We start from the raw sequence: 19,781 nt of genomic DNA on the forward strand, positions 1-19,781 counted from the left end.
AATCTCCAACCTGGAAGATGGAGGAGATACAGGATCTTGTTCTTTCTTCCATGATGTGCATAAACACTACATGCATGTGTGGGTTTGAACACATCTGAGCTAAAGAGCTTCCTTTTCAGCTCAGCTCTTTCTTCTCCAGAACAGAACAAAATAATGCCCTCACCACCACAGACACACACCTTTTCACAACTCTGCATTGAGATCTTTTCCACAAACTTCAAAAACGGTGTCAGTGAGCAGGTGCAGCTCTGACAGAGTTCAACACACCATAGGAACAGCTTAGACTTTGGCAACAAAGGGACCAGATGAAACGTGACTAGATTCTCCAGTACCTCTCACAGAATACCTCTAAGGACACATCAGGGCCACATCCAGTAACAACAAGGGAAAAAACTCCATGATCTCCTCTAACACGGTAGCAGAGTAAACCTTCCTGGACAGGCTGACAAGTGGGAAGCTTTGATAGCTGGAAGTCCCTCATGGTTTGAACTCCACAAATTCTGCGTATGTTTTTCATCAACATCAAACATTCTGAGAAATACTTTCATTCTATGCTTTTATCTAAAAGCATCTAATCATTTCTGCTTCAATCTAAACATTTGACATGTAAACATTAAAACCAAAGGAAATGTTTAAGACTGTGAGTTCCTCATGACCTCACAGTCTTAAACGCAATTATTCTGTTTGTTGTGATGTAAAGCACTTTGAAATGCCTTCCGGCTGAAATGTGCTATACAAATATAATTTGATTGATTGATTGATTGATTGATTTTTATCACAGAATGCTCCATGTACGATACATGCAGGCAGTGGAGTCGAATGCTCTGTAACATTCATCTGCTCAATTCAACATTAAAACCTGTCAAGTTTCGCTCATGATGTAGAAAATCAGAGTTATTATACACTCATTTTCTCATCTCCAGGTCAAAACAGAAACAGACTAGAGAAGTTATTTCAGAGTTGTCGTAAAACAGATGTATGTGTGAGACAGAGTCTTGGTGGAAGAAAATGACACCTCTTAATCAGAGCGGTCATATTGTAACGAGATCTAATGCTGCTGAATAAATGCATGAAGACTCTCGTATTGCTCTGGCAGTTCTGTTACATCTGAGAGGTTAATAGACTAGTGGAAATCTGCAGAGACTCTAATTCCTTCCTTAATTTGTCAGATTGTTCAATTTCTCTTTTTCCATTTATTTTCAGCAGGTCTCCAGTCTGTCTTCCTCAAGTACTCAAAATGTATAGATTATTAAATAAAGTGTCTGGTTTGGATCTTATTTGGTCAATAAAGACTTTAATAAAGATGAAAGATTTAAAAAATAAATTACATCCGCTTTAAGTGGCATTTAAGATTCAGATATAATTCACAAAGTTTGTGAAGTTGCATTATAAACAGTTGCAGGGTAGCTGTTGAAAAGAATGACATTAACATAAGTTCTACATTTTTTCACTTTGGAACATTTTTATTTGGACTAGTGGCTTTTATTGAAGTGTAATTTGACATAAATAATGGTGGAGATGGAAGGGGGAGACATGCAGCAAATGTCCCAAAAGACAACATACCAAACACCACAGCCACTGCAAACGGTTGCTCTGCCAGCTGAACCGCGCAGCGACACAACACACAAACATTTCTTTAAAGATTTAATAAAGCAGTTAGTGCAAGCTGTTTTATTAGCTGCAGTATCAAAAAGGCTCCAAGGCAGTGGCATTTCACAACAGTTTAAAAACCTTTATATTATATGGCATAAGCGATGAGAACTGTAAAATTGTTCCATTAATTATTAAGAATATCTTTGGGATTATCTTTTTGCTCAGTGTTTAGTTAAATTATTTGTTTGGTTTTTGTTTCTCCTCACTGTGACTTTATAACTAATATTATTTTCTCTAATTTAACTTGAGATTTCTTATCCTCATGACAATGGTGAAGCCAACAAAGAAAGTTCATTTAGAATATAATGCAACCTGGGCAGTAAACACTTTCTGGCTAATCTATTAGGTGGATCTGTTAATTTTGTGCTTGTTGAAACAAATAGTGAATCAGCCACAACTCACCACATAAAGTGATGTAAGCGTCTCTTTATCTGTGAGCACTTGGTTCAAACTGAACTACTTTACAGAATCCTTCTGTAGAGAGAGGAAGAAAAAAGATTTACACTATGTGACTATTAACGAGGCAAAGCTAACAGAGGTTAAAGAAGAACGCTAATGCCAATCACCATTTATTTTCCAAGGAATGTTCAACACCGTCTTCAACATTGTAGCACAAAATGCTGGTTAATACATAGTTGAGGTCAAGATTATTCACATTGCTGGGAGGTCTAATTTAGATTTATTTTTTACTTCAGAAGGTTGTTTCTGACAGGAAATTATTTAGGACTGACTCAAAGCACAATAAAATAATGTAATCTTGTAAAAACTCTGTTGGCATTACAGCAATCAAACCCCTCTTATACCAGTGTTTTGCATGTTTCCGCTGGTATTTTGCTAACACTTGGTTATAATTCTGTAACAGATCCCAGTCAGGACTCAAATGATTGTATGCAGAGAAAACATATTGGATAAAATTAAATGATTTCCAAAACTTGCATTCATCAAATAATCTATTTCCAACTGCTGTAATCTATGTTGTTTTTATTATGATCATATCTGGATATTTTAGAGTTAGATTGTTTTTATGACAGATAATGACATTACAGTGGAGAGGTTGTTGTGGAGGCATTTGTGAAAGGAATGATGAGTTCGTCTCTGTAACTCACATCAGCTAGAACTTCATAAAGCATTTCTCACATCGAGAGTCATCCTTGACAATAGAAAATCTGTTACGATATGTTAAACTGACGGTGTATTTTTTAAAAACTTGAACTAGATTGTATATTCAAGCCAAATAAACAACAGGTAGGATCTGATTCTGATATTTCCGGCTTGCTTGGTTTTCTTTTTGTTTCCATGTTCTTGTTAATTGTCTTTAAAAAATTCCCACAAGCAACCCAAGTGTTCCTCATGACCTAATAATGCAATGAGAGGAAATAAAAAGACGTCATATTGTGCTTATGGATAGCCGAACGCAGCATATCATTAACCTGGGGGTAAGCAGTCACTAATGTGGACCGATGTATTCTGCTAACAGCACAAAACCTGGCAAATGAACTGGTTGACATGGACTGTGTGAATGCTTACATTTATCTTTAAGTTGCTGCATAAATTTGTACATGTGGCTTTTGGTCTTATAATTCTTTTAAGATCATTTATCTGAAAGTCCCTCAACTGCTGCACCAATATGTCTCCACTCACCTTCTCTTTTTCCTGAAATGCCCCAGTTTCTGCTCGTTATCATCCCAGACAAACAAATAATGGGACAAATCGATGGCTCAAATTCAAAAAGCAACAATTTGTTGTGCAGACACCCTCTTTTTTATGACGGCAATGAGGTGAAACAGCTTTTTTATACACGTAATGCAGGCTTTTCATATCCAGTATGTTCAATAATTGCACCTCTGCATTGAACCTGAATTACTCGCCCACCACAGATTAGAAACAATTGAATAGGAAAATCACAACAGGATGAATCCGCTCCGATAGCAATCATCTTTGATGTCAATTCCTCCTGCAGAACACAGTTTTATATTATATACATGTAGTTTGAGTCTGCTGTGTAATTTTACTCAAAATAAATATGTAGATTAAAACCTGCCCATGCAAAATGTCTTCTGAAGCTCTGATGAGTGATGTAAAAATAACATCCAATGACAAAAGCAAGTTCATAAAAGAATATGTGGACAGACTGCAAAGTGTTGTATGCTAAAAAAAGAATATTAACAGCATAGTTAGTCTTTTATAATGAAGCCAAGCTAAAAAACAAAAGATGTTGTGGGTCCTGCTTCGTTTGCTGATTGGAAGACTGCTAAACTCTACATAGAAAAACCAAGAGAGAGTCCACAAGAACAAATTATTTAATAGTATTATTTGTTCATTGCAATGTAGAAATAAGATTATAGAATCTTGTCAAAACAATCTAACTCTAAAATATCAAGATATAAAAGACAAATCTGAGCATTTGCTTCGTTTTATTGCTGAAGATGACATTTGGATTTCAGGATTGCGATTTTTTATTTTTTTTTGCAGAACTTAGATTTAATTGCAGAATAGTTTTATAAATCTGACCCAGAAATCTTTTTTTTTTTTTTTCCTGCACCAACAAATTGAACATTGCATCTAATTACCTTTAATTTCTTATTTGGGCAGAAACACATGGCTCATTATTTGCTCCATCTCTAGCACAACAATTTAAACTTTAAACTTGTAAATAATTTTCTATACTGTGAATTTTTAAATGGCGCACATATCTTCTTACACATACCCTGCGTTTAATACATTTTACATTATAGGCCCCAAAACATCTATTCAACAGTGAGTGTTGTCCTGTATTCCACAGGATTTTAGTTAAAAGTCCAGGCATGAATCTGCTTCCCGCTGTTACTCTGGACTCCTCTGAGAATGTTGTTTTGGACGGAGCTGAAATATTTTGAAGTTGGGCGAGCAGGCAGCTCTGTCGGCGCTGTCTGGAGCATGCAGCCTTTATTGAGAACAGGGAGATAAGGAGAGCTTCCCTGCGGACGTTCGGCTTAAAAGATCCTCAGCTCTTTTTTTCCCCTCATCTTTAGAAAGCTGTTTTCCATTTCAAAACTCCAAGAGCCAGGATGAGCAGAGCATAATGTGTGTTTTCTGTTTAAGAGGATGATAATTTCCTGCAGAGATGGTGGGTGACTCACCATGAGCAGAAGGGGGGGACAGTACTTCTCTTTAATTGAAAAGCGTCACCCACACTGAGGAAATTTCTGGAATTTTGCAATGTGCAATGAAAAATGGTATTTGTCAATTTGTTTCTGTTACATAAGCTGTTAAGAAGAGACGCATGCCATTGTTGAAGAAGCAGCAAGCTGACATATTTCCCTCTGTGGGTCTTAATGAGAGAGAAAATTCAGATTTTCTCACAACCCACCCATTAGCTGCTGTTGTAATTGCCTCAGTTTCAGACCATAAGTACAAACAACCAGTGATTAGAAACTCATTTGTGTGTGTAGTACCTGGTTTTGAAGGAGAATCTGCTGTTCTTGCCTCACTTCCACAAGTGCCAGATTTCTCTTCTGGGTCAAAGACCCAAAATGTTTGACTGGAGATAAAGTGGGATTAAAGAGGCTCAGAAGGCATTGTTGCATAAAGATCCACTCTTATTCTCACAACATTAATAATTAGTGATGATGATGTAAATGAGGAAAACCTTCACTGGTGATTTAGGAGGCACTAACTAATGTCGAGTCACTATTTTAGATGCAGCTGTGAAAGACAAACCCAGTAGCAACATTGACTTGCATAATCAGTATTTTTAAACAAATAAGTAATTTCCCAACTGTCGAGAAGCCAACCTTTGTATACGTGTTTCTAAATGTCACTTAACTTCAGGAGCAGATATTATCTTCTTTGTTTTGTTTTTTTAAAATATCTAAAGTTTAAGGACTTTGTTTTTGTACATTTACTAAAGGTTTTAAAATTGTAACTCAAAGCAGTTGCTCCAACTCAGCTGCTTTGAGTTGGAGTAACCACTTTTTAAAATGTTCTTTATTTGGGCCATATTGTTTTTTTCTGTAGCACCTGCTCCACATTGCTTTTTAGTTTAATTTTTAACTATGTTTGGTTTAATTATTATTTATCCAATGCTTGTGTGCTGTTTGTGTGTTGCTATTTATCCACTCAGCTCCCTCAGTTTATGCTACCCCACAGCTGTTTCACCTTTAGATAATCAGTCTAATCTGTCACCCACTCCAGCAATCATCATTTGAGCATCTTGGCTCTCTGTTTTCTCTGTGTAGGTTTCTGTTGTCTTTCTTCAGGCAATGATTTTTCTTACCTTTTGCTCATATTTTGGTTCATCACAAGTATTCATTACAAAAATACTTCAGACAAAATTAGTAAAAGTTCAATCTATGGTGCATTTTTTAAAAATTCAGCAGACTGTCTTGGAATATTTGGAAGTTACAATAAATTTTACCTGTTTAGAACCAAAACATGAAAAAAGGCCGGACAAAAAATCAATTTTATTAGGAATCATCTTGTTGGTTGGAATGATTTTTCTTTCTTTCTTTTCTGTCAGCATGTGGTAAGTAAATAATTTCCATTTATCTGAGATTCAAATGATCTAAAATAACATTTTAAGATTAAAAGATGTGCGGTACTTAATATTGCTAGTTTGTAAACAAATATACCGTGATCGTCTAAAATTTAGACTAAACTTTATCAGCTACCTAGATGATATGCAGAAAACAAATAAGACTGGTTTGATTCAAGTTGTGGAAAGAGTTAGCTTGATTTTTCAAAGTTCTTCCCTTTCCGACATTTAAAATCCTTCCGTTTGCTGTCTTGTTATCACCACTCTTTCTGTATTTCCTGATCTCTTATTTTGTCACATTTCATCCTTGCTACAGCGTTATCGCCCATAACAGCCGTAGTTTCCTTTAACCAAACTTTTCTTCACTTTCCTCCCCCTTCTCTTTATTTTAATGACTGCTGTGTGTTTCATCTCACTCCTCTGGCTGCAGCACTGATCCACGCAGCGTTGCATCAAATGTTTCTGGGAAGCCTGCAGGGAATTGTTCTGTCCTGCAGCCTGATGCTTTAGGCTTCTGCAGATATAAGTGTAGGAACTTTATCTGCAGATGTTTTTTTTTCTTTCTTTTCTAAGCCAAGGATGTGGGATAGTTGGAGGGGCCATTATAAAAATAAATCAAACTTCCTAAGAAGCAAAAATAAAATCTGAATACAAAATCCAAAGAAGGGGAAACATAAAGTTAAAAGTAAACAGGGAGGACACCATGCTAGCACAACTAACTACAAACCTGAGTTTAACTATTTAATAAATCTGATGAACAAGTGTAATGAATCAAACCAAGATTACCTTATCTCAAAATACAAAATGTTTGAAAGAGCAAAATTATAACCAAAATTACTTGATGGTGCTGAAAGAGAACACAGTAACTTTGGTCTCCAATCGAATGGAGAATACTTGGAGTACCTGCTCTATTTAATGAGTCCGTAACACTCTTTTGGCGGCACCACTGAACATTTTGCTTGAGTTGAGAATTTTCATTCAGATCTGTAGTCGCCTCTCAAAACGCAGGTACTAAGCTACAAACTGATCAAGTGAAGAGCATCGGCACCTTCAGAGAGCACCTGGTTTAGAAGCTGATATCATGCACTGAATTATCTTTGTCCAGCTTTTCTGCCATTAATTACACATTTTCTCTAAGTTCAGCTTTCAGCTGAGAACATTTCCCAGTTCTCACCCAATCAGGTTTTTGCTCTTCAGTTATTAGGACGGGAGCATGATGTATCAAAAAAGCAAAGCAGGGAAGAACTTAAACTATTCCTCTCACCAAAGTTTACATTTTAGAAGTTGCAGTTCATTGCATTACATAATTAGCTGTAGTTCAATCGGCAGCCATATGATGTTCTGCACAGCGTGACACTGAACTGGATTAGACTCTTGATTCTAGTTTCAGTCAGGCTGTGAAGTGTAGACTTAAGTGTTTAGTCTCTGAAATGAGTCTGTAGATGTTTTGTTTTTAATAATTAAGAATGAACTCAAACACTTGACATAAGATTCACCTGCATGGGTCGACAGAGATTATCATTTAAATTTGCTTTTAAAATATAATCTACGTTTCATTGTCTAGATGTCAAGTCATTCCTCAGTGCTATCACTGCCCTGTTTTCTCTCCATTCCTCTATTTATCTTTCTCCTCATGTGCCGTCTGAATTCATTTCCTCGCCTCACCCCCTGGTGGAGACGGTGCTTGACTTGCAGTGTTGCTTCTGGCGACAGCTTGGCTGTCAGATCCTGCTGTTGGCGCAACCATCACCTTCAGACTACAGAGGATGGTGTTGGGACGGAGTTTGTACAGGTATGTGTGTGTAACCACGGCGAAAACAGACAGCTGTCAGGTTTCTGTCGACAAAAATCACAGAGTAACACAACATTAGTGATTTCTCTGTCCTCTTCAGTTAGTATTCTGACTCACAGGAAAAACCCACTGGCTAACAACATGGCCCTGACTCCATTTTTCTCCTTCTCTTCATGGAGTTGTGCTATGAAAACAAGCACCATTGCAGACAAAACTTCTTTTTTTTTTTTTTTGCACAATTTCACCTCTGCAAATATTTGTCAAATTAAGTAGAATAAATATTCTTCCAAGTATAAAGTGCTAAGACGTACAGTGCTGCAAGGCTGGGGAAAAAAAGGCAACAAGGGAGGCATTTCACAGTGAACGTTCATTTATTAAGACATGTTTTCCAGGATTCAGTGGGTTTCTTTTGTCTCGTCAACATTACAGACATTCAGAGGAAACATTCTTCATGGCGATGTGCAAAAACAGCGTATGAAAGGAAAACGATTACATTCTTTGACTGAATACTGATAGCTCCTATTGCAGCTGGCTGGCCTTGGACCACACATACAGACACAGCATTAAATTTTCTTTTATTTTTTTGCTGCTGCTGTTCCAAATACATAAAACGTCAACAAAGCTTGGCTCATTGCATTGTTCTTCAGCACTAACAAGAAAAATACCTTATTAGTTAATGCACATAACTACAGGTAAAAGGCTGATTCTGTATATTTGCATCCTCAGTGGGCCAATTAAATTTGCAACTACCCTCATTGGGCTCCTCTGAAACGCCAATACAGATGCCTCATTTACTTTCTGCAGAATGTGAGGATGTTAATTTACCGTACATGTATCTGCTCCAGGATACATCAACCCGAGGAAAGGTCATTATCAAAGTACTTTACACTTTGATGAGCACTTACTTTATAGCTATAAGGATTCACATTATTGTCATGGTTGAGTTTATTCCATTATGTTTATGTTATACAGTCCAGTTAGAGCAAATGATACCCACTTATCTTAAGCAGAAAACAGAACAATTGGTACAAGCCTTTTAATTTCTTGACAGGATACAATTTTTTGAGGTAAATTCGAAACTGAAGTTTTGTGGTCAGTTACTGCAGATCATCCTATCATACGCCAAAGAGGACAAAATGGTCTATAATGGACTGTAAGTAAAAAATTATTAGACCAGTGGATTCCTGCCTTGCATGTTTTAAACGTTTTTCTGATTGTGTAGGGAGGATTCAATCAGCAGACTGTCAAGTGCTGCATAGCAAAAAGTCCTCAAATAAACAAATGAAACATGTGGGACGGTGCCCTTTGATAACTGACACTAGGCACCTGTGCTTAGACTACAGTGTCTTACAAATATAATCTTAAACCTAAATCCTTCTCACTTAAATCCCTTCACTTCTAGTGACAGAACCACAAACTCAACTGTATTTTATTGTAATTTATAAGATACGCCAACATAAAGTAGCACATTATTGTAAAGTAGAACAACATAAAAACAACTTTTAGTTGGTTTACCATATGAAATTCTAATAAAATCCATTTAAGATTGTGGTTATAATGTGAAAATAATAATAAATACAGTTTTAAAAAAACATTATCCTCTTCTACATGTGGTGCAATGTTGGATTTTCTATATTTGGGGGGAATTTCTTGACCGATGAGATTTTGGTCTTTATTTTAATTGAAAACTTTTACCCACAGATATCAATACAATACAAGCTCGAAATGTAACACAATTAGACAAACACGGAGCAAGTGAAGGCAACAGGCCAAAGAAAGACAATTGTTAGAACTGATAGTTATTGGAAACGGTGATTATGGTGAGCAAAAACATGGCAGAATAAAGATTTATGTTAGGAATGAAGCATGGTAACTTGGACAGATTATTTTAGAGTGAGGGTCCACAGCAGGGTGTTGGCAATCCTCCCAAGCAAGGTTATCCAGTTTCTTTGGAAAGGTAGAAGAAATCAACCAAAAAAACAAAGATTTATGGGTAAGCTAATGGACCACCTTGGAATAAGAGCATTCCCATCATTTTAGGTGAAACGCCTACGGTGTTTTCCAAGATTTGCAGCCTTTGGAAAGGGTGAATTTGATGTTGTGATGCCTGATTTTAAATGCCTAATGAGGACATTTTGGAGTTTTAAAGAGCCTATTTTTTTCACCTCACTGATTTCACTGAGATTGTTTTATAGTCTTTTTTTAGTAGTGTTTAGGGAAATGACTTGTTTAGTTTCCACTACTTTAGTCTTGGGACTTTCCATTTAGTCTTGGGAAACATAAAGACCACATTTGTTGGTTTCAAATGAATTAAAAAGACAGAAACACCCAGAAACGGATAATGAAAGCACTCCTTTAAGCACCTCCAGTGCAGCGCTCAGTTAGCACTTTGAATGTTATAGTTCATTATAAATCAATTAGAAAAAATACTGAGCAAATATGGCTTGTTTAGACAAGTTAAAAGATTGTTTTTTTTCTAGCCAAACAATGTAGCAGCACAACTTATATGTGGAAAGTTGCATCTTAATGAACCACGAAAGGTCTGAAAGAATATCCTTTGGACAGATGAAATGCAAAAAGAGATTTTAGCCACAATTTATCACAATGTGTTGGAGAAATCCAAGCACAACCTGGACTCCTTGTGATCATTGTTTCGACCAGAAACTTCTCTGTAAAACAAAGTATTCTAGTCTCAGATGTGAGGCCATCTGTTCGACAGCTGAAGCTCGGCCAAAACTGGGTCATCAACATGGCGGTGGTCTCACACAGCAGAAAATCTACAGAATGGCTGAAAATCTACAACAGAACGGATAAAAAAAAAGACAAAGTCTTGTCATTTCAAAAGTGATTCAGTAAGTTGTTCATTCCAATTTTGTTCCTTCCTGCTGCAAAACTTCAATCTGTAAATCCAGACATGCCGACGTGGGGAGCAGAGTTTAAACTATACTGCTTCAAAAATTTCAGGTGTAAGTTTATTGTGCATAACATTTGAAATAAACACCAAGACCCTCATAAAAGACAGTGTGAAATGCTACCAGTGTTGGTAGGTTGTTGCTCAATCAAACTTCTACAAGAAATAAAGTAAAATGCACAGAAACAAAGTCCTAAGCCAAATTAGAGACATTGAGAGTTTAACATCTGTTGATAAAAGCTTAAAACATCTAAGCTTGTGCCTTAAATAGATCTCAAAACACAAGACGGTCATTTTAAAGTTACGCTTTGGGCAAAATAAATTGCAAATCAACTGACCTAATTTCCTTTCATGCCAGTAACTTGGTGAAATCAAATATTAATTTGGTATTTTGTTTGAAATAATACATACACCTAATTTAAAACACAGTAAATCAGTCACCACTTGTGCAATTGGTATTTAAGATGTGTGCTATGTTTGCTCATCTGGATTGAACTTTTAAATTGTAGAGTAAGTGCTTTCACTTTGAGGTTTCACATAAAAACTTAAACTAGGATGGGAGCAAGGAACATTTTGGCACAGACAAAACAAAGTCCCCTTCCAACTGATTGCCCTGTTGCCAATTTAGGTGTCCTTAATGGACCTTTAAGTTGGGGAGGAACTGGTCCCAGAGCAGCCGGATGCACACACAGAAATGCACACAGAAGGGGAACTTCTTAAAATGGGAATGAAGCAGTCAGCCTATCAGCAGCAACACCCCTTATAGTCATACATGCAGAACTTACACTTTCTAGGGGTGTTAGAAACACAGTAATGTGGTCAGAATACCATTCAGAACAATCACGGCTTTATTCCTCATTTTTATCTGTTTTTTTTTTATTTAGCATGTTTCACAACAGACTGGCGACCTGTCCAGGGTGACCCCGCCTCTCGCCCGAAACGTTCGCTGGAGAGGCACCAGCACCTCCCGACCCCATTAGGGTGTAAGATGATGGATGGATGGATGTTTCAGAACCATATTAAGTATTCTTGCTGCTGGGAGGATCTGATGTCAAACCTGATTACACAAGTGTCTACATAAATTGTTTATTTAATGAGTGTGGAATTGTTGAATTTTCTCTCTATTGCTTCAGATTGGCAGAAACAAAGTTTTCTGGTCTGTTATTTATATATCAGATTATGTAAGTGGTGGTCATTGACACATCTTTCCACTGTAGTTGATCTTGTTCTGAGTAGAAAGAGACAAATATGCAATCCCTTCAGTTTATCAGTCTAAGTTCTAATCAAAAATCTAGTCAAAGTCCGGCATACTTGAAGTGAATGAGCATAGACAATCTTTTTCTATTTATGAAATTAATAAAGAAGCTAACGTACTGTGACTGTCATTAATCCACCTGTCAGACTTAAGTAAAGTCACTGAGCCACAATAAAACAATAGCAGTAGAATATAAGTCAAAACAATATTGCAAGGCCAAACTAACAACAGGAGTTGATTTTAGAGGGAAATCTATGGCTGCTCTTTCCTTGTTTGCATTGCCATATTAGTTTTCATGCAAATCTGCACAAAAGGACATGCCATGCTGTGCAACAAATCTTTTATCAGTGTAATACTTAACATTTAGTTACTACCAAGAGCTCAATTAGTGCAGTACACTAGGCTTTGCTGTGATGGAATCATTTTAGACCCATATTCATTCATCAACGTTGTGCTGGAAAAGTGTTTAAACTGTTTTGTTCCAACACACAAGCATTATGTTTTTCGGAGGCAAAAAATCAGGGTCTGTGAAGTTAAGAGCAATAATTCTCTTTTATGTAGTTGACATTTCCTACTGCAGTGAGATTGTAAAAACATGGCTACATCTTCAGAGCTATAAGAGATCAACTCCTAGTCTACATCCTTGATTTTGACAATTTAAAACTGAAGCTAAATATTTTGATATCTGTGGGATATCAATACATGTTAGCAAATGCCAATAACACTCAGCACTTTCACAAGAGACAGTAGCTAAGCTTATTCCAGTCAAACAATGTCCATGTTGCAATGTTAAAATCATAGTGGCTGAAAGTACCTGCTGCATTAATCATCTTCATCAGCAGTAACCTGCCCGTCTGCTCTAAGACCATTAAACAGAGGTAAGCTTTTTAATTTTGCAACAGGCTGTTATAGGTTTAATTACATTAAGGTTGGTAAATTGCTGTGCTTTTCATTATCTTATATCTCTTTGGAAATTTCACCGACAGACTCGCAGTCAGCTCATCAACCGGACTGACACAGCTGGGTACCTGTTATGCTGAGAAAACAGCATAACAGGTGTTGTAAAGTTTGCTCTTGTAAACAGACTTTACAAAGGCATAGATGGCTAATATGTTATTATAGTATGTATATTAAAATTAGCAGTTTTATCTTCTTAAACCAGCTATAATGCAGGGATTTCTGATGTCCTCTTTGTCATTAAACACTGTGAGAATGTATTCGGTTTTCTGAAAATGTACTGCAAACTGGCATTTGCCAACAGGAGTAAGGGGAACCTTTACCAATAATTTCATATTTCTATGCTATCTGGCACAACACCCTTTTGGATGGAGGCATTGGGGAACACACACAAAGGAGTGTTTACAGGGTTACTGAACCCTGACTGATGTGTTGCTTTGAGCGCATTGGTCCTAGCTGAGTTATGAGGGTGACTGGCTGTAAGCTGTCCAGGTACCTCAGCAAAACAATCTCAGAATCCTCCAATAACGGAGATGGAAGGCAAAAAGCAGAAAGAGGGACATCCCTTCATCAAAAATGTTCAGGAAGTAAGAGTTTCGGCACAAGAACAAAGCTGCAGTTCCAGGCCAGGTTTACAGGATGTCAAGTTTGATGGTCTTCTCTACTCTCAAACTCTGGAGGGATGAACAAGGACTGAATTAAACCATCCAAAAGGTTAGCAGAAACAATTAGACTGTTAAAAGATCTTACAGTGATACAGTCAACAATTGCATGTTCATTAACTTATCAAACATATTTTTTGTCACTGCTAACTTTCACACAGTTGGGGTAAAGTAATACACAGATGACAAAAAATATCCAGATAAAGCTGTAACCCTCTTTAGCATTGCATATGTGCAAGTTAAATCAATCAGAACCTCAAATTTATTCAGCTAAATTATAAAGCCAACACTTCAGGTCAGACTCTATTCTAAGATTTGGCTTATATTTAAGAAAACTAGTAAGATTATATTTGCAACATTTCAAGTCAATCAAAAGGCAAATTAATTGGTCAGCTTATTTTTCTTGCTATGTCCCCAAATATAAAAATACTAAAATCACAGTCAAAATTGTACAAATTTCTGTGGAATAGCACCTAAACTACCTCTGAGAAAAGGGACAAGCGTTGCAACCAATGCAGTCCATACTTTATCCAGTAATCCTGGATTGGAAAATTGGACATTTGCATAAAGTTCAGCTACTGAAGTGAGCTGAGTTATGTAAGATAACTCTGCTAAATTGCTTAGCTTTTTGGTGCATAGTCCAAAAGTCATTTGTTCATTAGCTTTTTATGTGTTGCAGTGTAACACGTCACTTACAAACGACCTATCTGCCCAATAATTAGTTGGTTAAGATCTGGTCATTTCATGTGTTGTTTGAGATTTGCTGCTCTGCACTTAAATAAGCCAGCTGGAATGGTTTGGGTGTTTCATACAGAATGACTGTATGTCACCTAAACCACCTCAATTTGAGGTTCTTTTGGACATTTTCCACTGAGAAAAGGCCTTTGGTGAAACCCAGAACTCCCAACATGCACCTAAACAACAGGCAGAGTTTGTTTTTTACGTTGAAGTTGATTTTCTTTAGCATGATCACATGAAGACTATATTTCTGTGTTTAAAAGCCAATATTAAAACAGGCACCTGTGTGTTTACTTCACTGTAAAGTAGTGGAAATAAATATCTGAAACAATCCATATCTTGAGTTAAATTAATGAGACACAGCTCTGTTGTTCTGCTTTAAAAAAATATAAAACTGTTTAAAAAGTGCAATTCTTTTTTGAATGTTTTTTCTGCAAAAGAAAGTTAGTAAATCATTTCAAGTCAGTCATTTCAAGTCTTGTTCTTCTCTTTCTCTCTTTCTGCACCCAAAATAATTTATTTGGAAATCTACATAAATTATTATGAGAAAATTTAATCTTGAATATTTTATGCTTTTTTTTTTTTCCTCCCAGAAGCACCTATTTTGCAGATATTTTTTTTTTTACCATTCAGAAAATCATTCACACAAGCTCACAGTTTCTGAGAAGTTCAGCAGCATGTTCTGTGTTAAAATTAATCACACGGAGGAGGATGGACATAATATTTGGATGGTCCAACATTTAAATGAATTGTGATGCTGGTTAAAATTTGAGCAGCCATTAACTTTCAAAATTCAACGAGTAATGACCCCCTTACCACAGGCAGTCATGAGGAGACAAATTACTAAGAGTTACTTTCAATCTCTGGTCTGTTTGACTCGCTACATTTTAAAATCTCTGTTTCCCTGAAGGCAGCACTGATAACTCTCAGTATGGCATCATTTATTTTACCTCTTCTTTGTCCTCCTCTTCACCTAGAGCTGTTTTTCTCTTATACTGCATGTTCCTGCTTCTTCCTTTCACAGTGTTGTTTGTATTAGTCCCCTTTTCTTGTAGTCTTTTATTTCTTTTGCTCATGGCTTTTTAATAATCGTTTCTTGGGTGTTAAAAAAAACACTTCTAGCTCTGGGCATTTTATCTCAACAGTGAAACTTGAAGATAATCAGGACGATCCTCTTGTACTCCTTCCTGAAGTTGTGGTTCAGGACGCCGTAGATGACGGCGTTGAGGCAGCTGTTGAAGTACGCCATGAAGTAGCTGGCTGTGAACAGCCACTCTGGGATGGCTCGACTCAGCCTGGAGTCCAGCGCCACCACCAGGCCAATCAGGTTCAGCGGCGCCCAGCACACAGCGAATAGCACGAACACCACGAACATGGTGAGAAAGTTGCGAAGGTCGTGCGGTTTGATTTTGGGCCGCGAGTCTGGCTTTACCCTGCGTCTGACCTGGATCACCAGAATCCAGATGCGCAGGTAGCAATAGGTGACGATGCTCATGGGCAGAATGAAGTGCACCACCACCACTGTGATGGTGTACAGCGAGCTAACCGACTGCGCGAAGGTGCAGGAGTACACCCGCGGGTCGTACTGCAGCGACTCCACAAACCAATTGGGCACGATGGCTAGGATTGTGAGCGTCCAGACAAGCATAACGTAGCACATAGTGTTGCTGCTGGAGAAAACTTTGTCGTACTTGAGGTTGTGGCAGATGTAGCAGTATCGATTGATTGCGATGCCGGTTATGTTGAAGATGGAGCCGATGACACTGAGGCCCATGAGGAAGCCGCTGATCTGACAGTGGATGTAACCTGCAATCCAGCCATTATGGAAGATGGCTGTCAGGACCAGTGGGTACGGATAGATGGCCACCACCAAGTCAGCAAAGGCCAGGCTAACCACAAAGGCATTTCCTACAAGAAACAGAAAGTGAGGAAAAGACAGAAGTTTAATAGAACAAATGATTTATACAGCTGTGTTTAAATTCATCTCCTGTTTCATCTTAGTCTTCAAAAAGCCAGATTTCTACAATTTTCTATGTTCAAGGAGCTTTCAAAGTTTTTGGTTTGCTTTATAACTCATTTTGATTAATTATCTAACAGTTCTCAAGTACATCGGTTTTGGTTAAGTCATCAACTATGACCTCAGTTTTTATTTATTTTTAACCAGTTCCTTAATTACATAAATTATTTGTAATAGATGGAGTTTAATTTTGTAATTTAAAAAGCGCACTCATGTTCTGTTTAATTAAATCAACTCGCTTTCTTTGGGTTTTGAAATTTCAAAAGTTATGTTTTTGATGAACCTGAAGAAATGAGAGTAATGAACAGACTCAGCAGTTGCAGTGCGTTTGTGCTTGTTTCTTTATTTAAATTCGTGCCAAGAAACACAAAGCTCCCATTGAAGTTTATTGAGCAGATTGATTTCCAGATATGGCAACTACACAAAAGAAAAATAATACCTTTCAAGCCTCTGCAGGCAGATTTTTGGAGGTGAAAGGATTAAAAGACTTCTTTCATTTTATTATTCTCTAAGACAGCTGGCAGCCTTTTCATCCGTATTGATTTTGCAGAAACACATGTTTACATGTTCCCAGATTCATGTGGGGAACTGAATGTTGTGGTAAATTAAACAACAATAAAAAAACAAGTTTTAAGATACTTGTTCAACAAAGAAGAAATACGTGATTACATTTTATTGGAACCTAGAGGAAACTGGTGTCAAAATAATGTGAGGTCATCACATTTGTCCCATGCTAAAGATTCTAGCTTAGCGGTAAAAGAGGAGAACGGCCTGCAGAATTGTCCAACAATGGAACCAGTGATATGGGACAGAACTGAAACACATCATGTCATTTCCATCATGTAAAGAGGATGCTCCACAGACTAGTCAGCTGCATGACACATTCCTTCCACCTGCCAACCTTTTAGTGATAAGATATGAATCATGACTGAAAAATTAAAAAAAACAGTGAAAGTGAGCAGATCCATTGAGCAGAACGGACTCGAGTGAGGTTAATTGATTAGGATGTCTTATTTATCTTTCCTGTCCTGCAAAGGTCTTAGAATTCTTCTTGAGAATCTGAGGAGTTTCTAAGCAGAAGCATGTTTGGGGTTTCCCTCATGGACTCATGACCTCATGGCATTTAACACACTTACAGGCCAAGTTTCATGCAGCATTTATGAAACAGCATTCATTGGCCAGTCACAGTGTGCAATTGGGAATTGTTCACAATAGTTATTTACATGACACTCCTACATTTATTCATTACTTCAGGGGCTTCAGCTGCAGAATATGCGGCACGAATAGACAGAATGTGGCATAACAGAAGAACGTTCTCCCACATAAAACTTTACAGTCTTTCAGCGCAGACTTTAAAGGAGCACTAAAAGACAAATCCAAACTTGGAATGTAGTTCATCACATAAAGTCCATGGTAATGTTGTATTTTATAAGTTTATTATACTGGGATAGTTCCCATCATTTAATAGTCACATTTGGGATGTTTGATCCAGAAAAACCCTCTCTTGTTTGGGGGGACAAAGAAATGATTTACCAAACCCATTGCAGAAATGTATTAATTAAACCGGTCAATGCTTTACATTGATTAGGTGGGTAGATGAATGGATCTGTGTAAAATATAACTTGAATGAAAATACATTTACAGAATAAACTGGTTGTGAGTAAGCACTGTATGTTTGAGGTGTCCACATGTACCCGACTTTAATAAACTGAGCTTTTCAGCTGCAATAATACAAAGGAAGGAACGATTTAAATGCAGGGCACTTCACTTGGGGCAGCAGGTAAATGTTAAACCCATAATTCAGACATTCAAAGACTTTCTCTCCCATGTGTGAGAGCCAGACCTCCACAGCACATCAGGTGAGCTGTTTTTTTATTGTTGAAACATACTGTATTTGCCTAAGCAAGCAGCTGAAAATTGGAATAAAATTGAAACCACCTGCGACTGGCTGGTAGAGCTGTGTTTACATCTCCCCCAGGGAGCAACAGCACATTGCATTCATTTTTGGTGAAGTCAGCTTGAGCTGCCTGAAGTGGTTAGAGCGCTCACTGCTACACTGAAGATGGTTGCTACAGTTTTATTCATTATTTCTGACTCTTGATAGCACAAGTAAAGTGCACTGATGAACTTTGAAGAGATTAATGATGGAGAGAAGCTGGAAATCTTTTATTAAGTTATTTTCTTGCTTACTTCTTTTTTTTTCTTTCACTGGTATGCATCTTGTTTTAAAAATACAAGATTTTGCTTATTTGAATTTAAAATATACTGGAACAAATGTGCAACCCAATCTTACTAAAGAACAAAGCTTCACATTGTGAAAAAGTTGCATAGAATGTGTGGAGATTATGGCTCTACAACAAGTTTGTCTTCCATTATCTTGGCTTCCAGTGTGCTGCATCCTTCGCTACCTCTGTGGAAGGGTTAGAGACTTTAGATGCAGCTCATTCAGAGGCCTGTCGCTTTGTCTGGCGACTGCAGACTGTTTCAAATCGCACTCCCTTGGATCAACAGAGAGGGCATCCAAAATCTGGTTTTGTTGCCATGTTTCAGACTCAGTGGAAAATGTTTCTTTTTCTTTTCTAGACAGCATAAAGACACAGAAATCCCTGCGTACATTCCAGAAGCAACTGAATCAAGTAACACACAGAAAAACAAACTTTCAAGAATAAAAGGAGAACCTTATCATAGAAGCAAACACCACACAATTAAATACCTCAGAGTCGCTACAGAAGACGTGAAGTTATTGAAAGCCCCCAAAGAAGTGGAAAGGAAATACATATGTACAAATTTAAGGCTAATATGAACATATATATTTACTAGGACATCAAAAAAAAAAAATTATATATCTAAAGAGTGCAATATTTTGTGCCAGACATCTCAGAAAGTGAAATGGCCATTTTGCAGAGGTGATCACCCTGTGGCACTGCATAGGAAGCATAGGAAGCACCGACTACTTTGATAAATGCCTTCAAGTCATCTGCCATGTCTGGTGTCTTTTATCTTCCTCTGGACAACAGCCTATAGATTTTCTCTGGGGTTCAGGTCAGGGGAGTTTTCTGGCCAATCACAAACAGGAACACCATGCATAGTCATTGAACCAGCTTTTGGTATCTTTGGCAGTGTGGGCAGGTGCCAAGTCCTGCTGGAAAATAAAATCAGCATAGCCATACAGCTAGTCAACAGAGGGAAGCAGGAAGCGATGCAGAGTTTGCTGGTAGACGGCTGCATTGACTGAATTTCAGAAAACACAGTGGACCAACATCAGCAGGTGACAAGGCACCCC

The 19,781-nt window shown here is 37.5% G+C and overlaps 1 protein-coding gene and 1 long non-coding RNA gene across 3 annotated transcripts in view; one reads left to right on the forward strand and one right to left on the reverse strand.

The window, feature by feature from the left end:
• Positions 1 to 778: 778 nt before the first annotated feature.
• Positions 779 to 11,967, forward strand: LOC145553140 (uncharacterized). Its single transcript, XR_014089377.1, has 2 exons — positions 779 to 7,958; positions 11,754 to 11,967. It is a non-coding gene; the product is annotated as an uncharacterized LOC145553140 (long non-coding RNA).
• Positions 8,311 to 19,781, reverse strand: part of mtnr1al (melatonin receptor type 1A like) — a 28,780-nt gene continuing 17,309 nt past the window's right edge. The window contains exons 2-3 of one of the 2 annotated variants that reach the window (XR_534707.3): positions 15,432 to 16,389; positions 8,311 to 10,754 (exon numbers count right to left, since the gene is read on the reverse strand). Coding sequence is in view for 1 of the 2 variants with exons in the window: in XM_008420845.3 (XP_008419067.1) it covers positions 15,620 to 16,389 (770 nt within the window). In the remaining variant the exon portion in view is untranslated. Of the gene's footprint in view, positions 16,390 to 19,781 lie in introns of both variants that reach the window. The other variant, XM_008420845.3, reaches the window with a different exon arrangement.

This window comes from Poecilia reticulata, chromosome 10, assembly GCF_904066995.2.
Source record: "Poecilia reticulata chromosome 10, P_reticulata-male-v2, whole genome shotgun sequence".
Classification (NCBI taxonomy): Eukaryota; Metazoa; Chordata; class Actinopteri; order Cyprinodontiformes; family Poeciliidae; genus Poecilia; species Poecilia reticulata.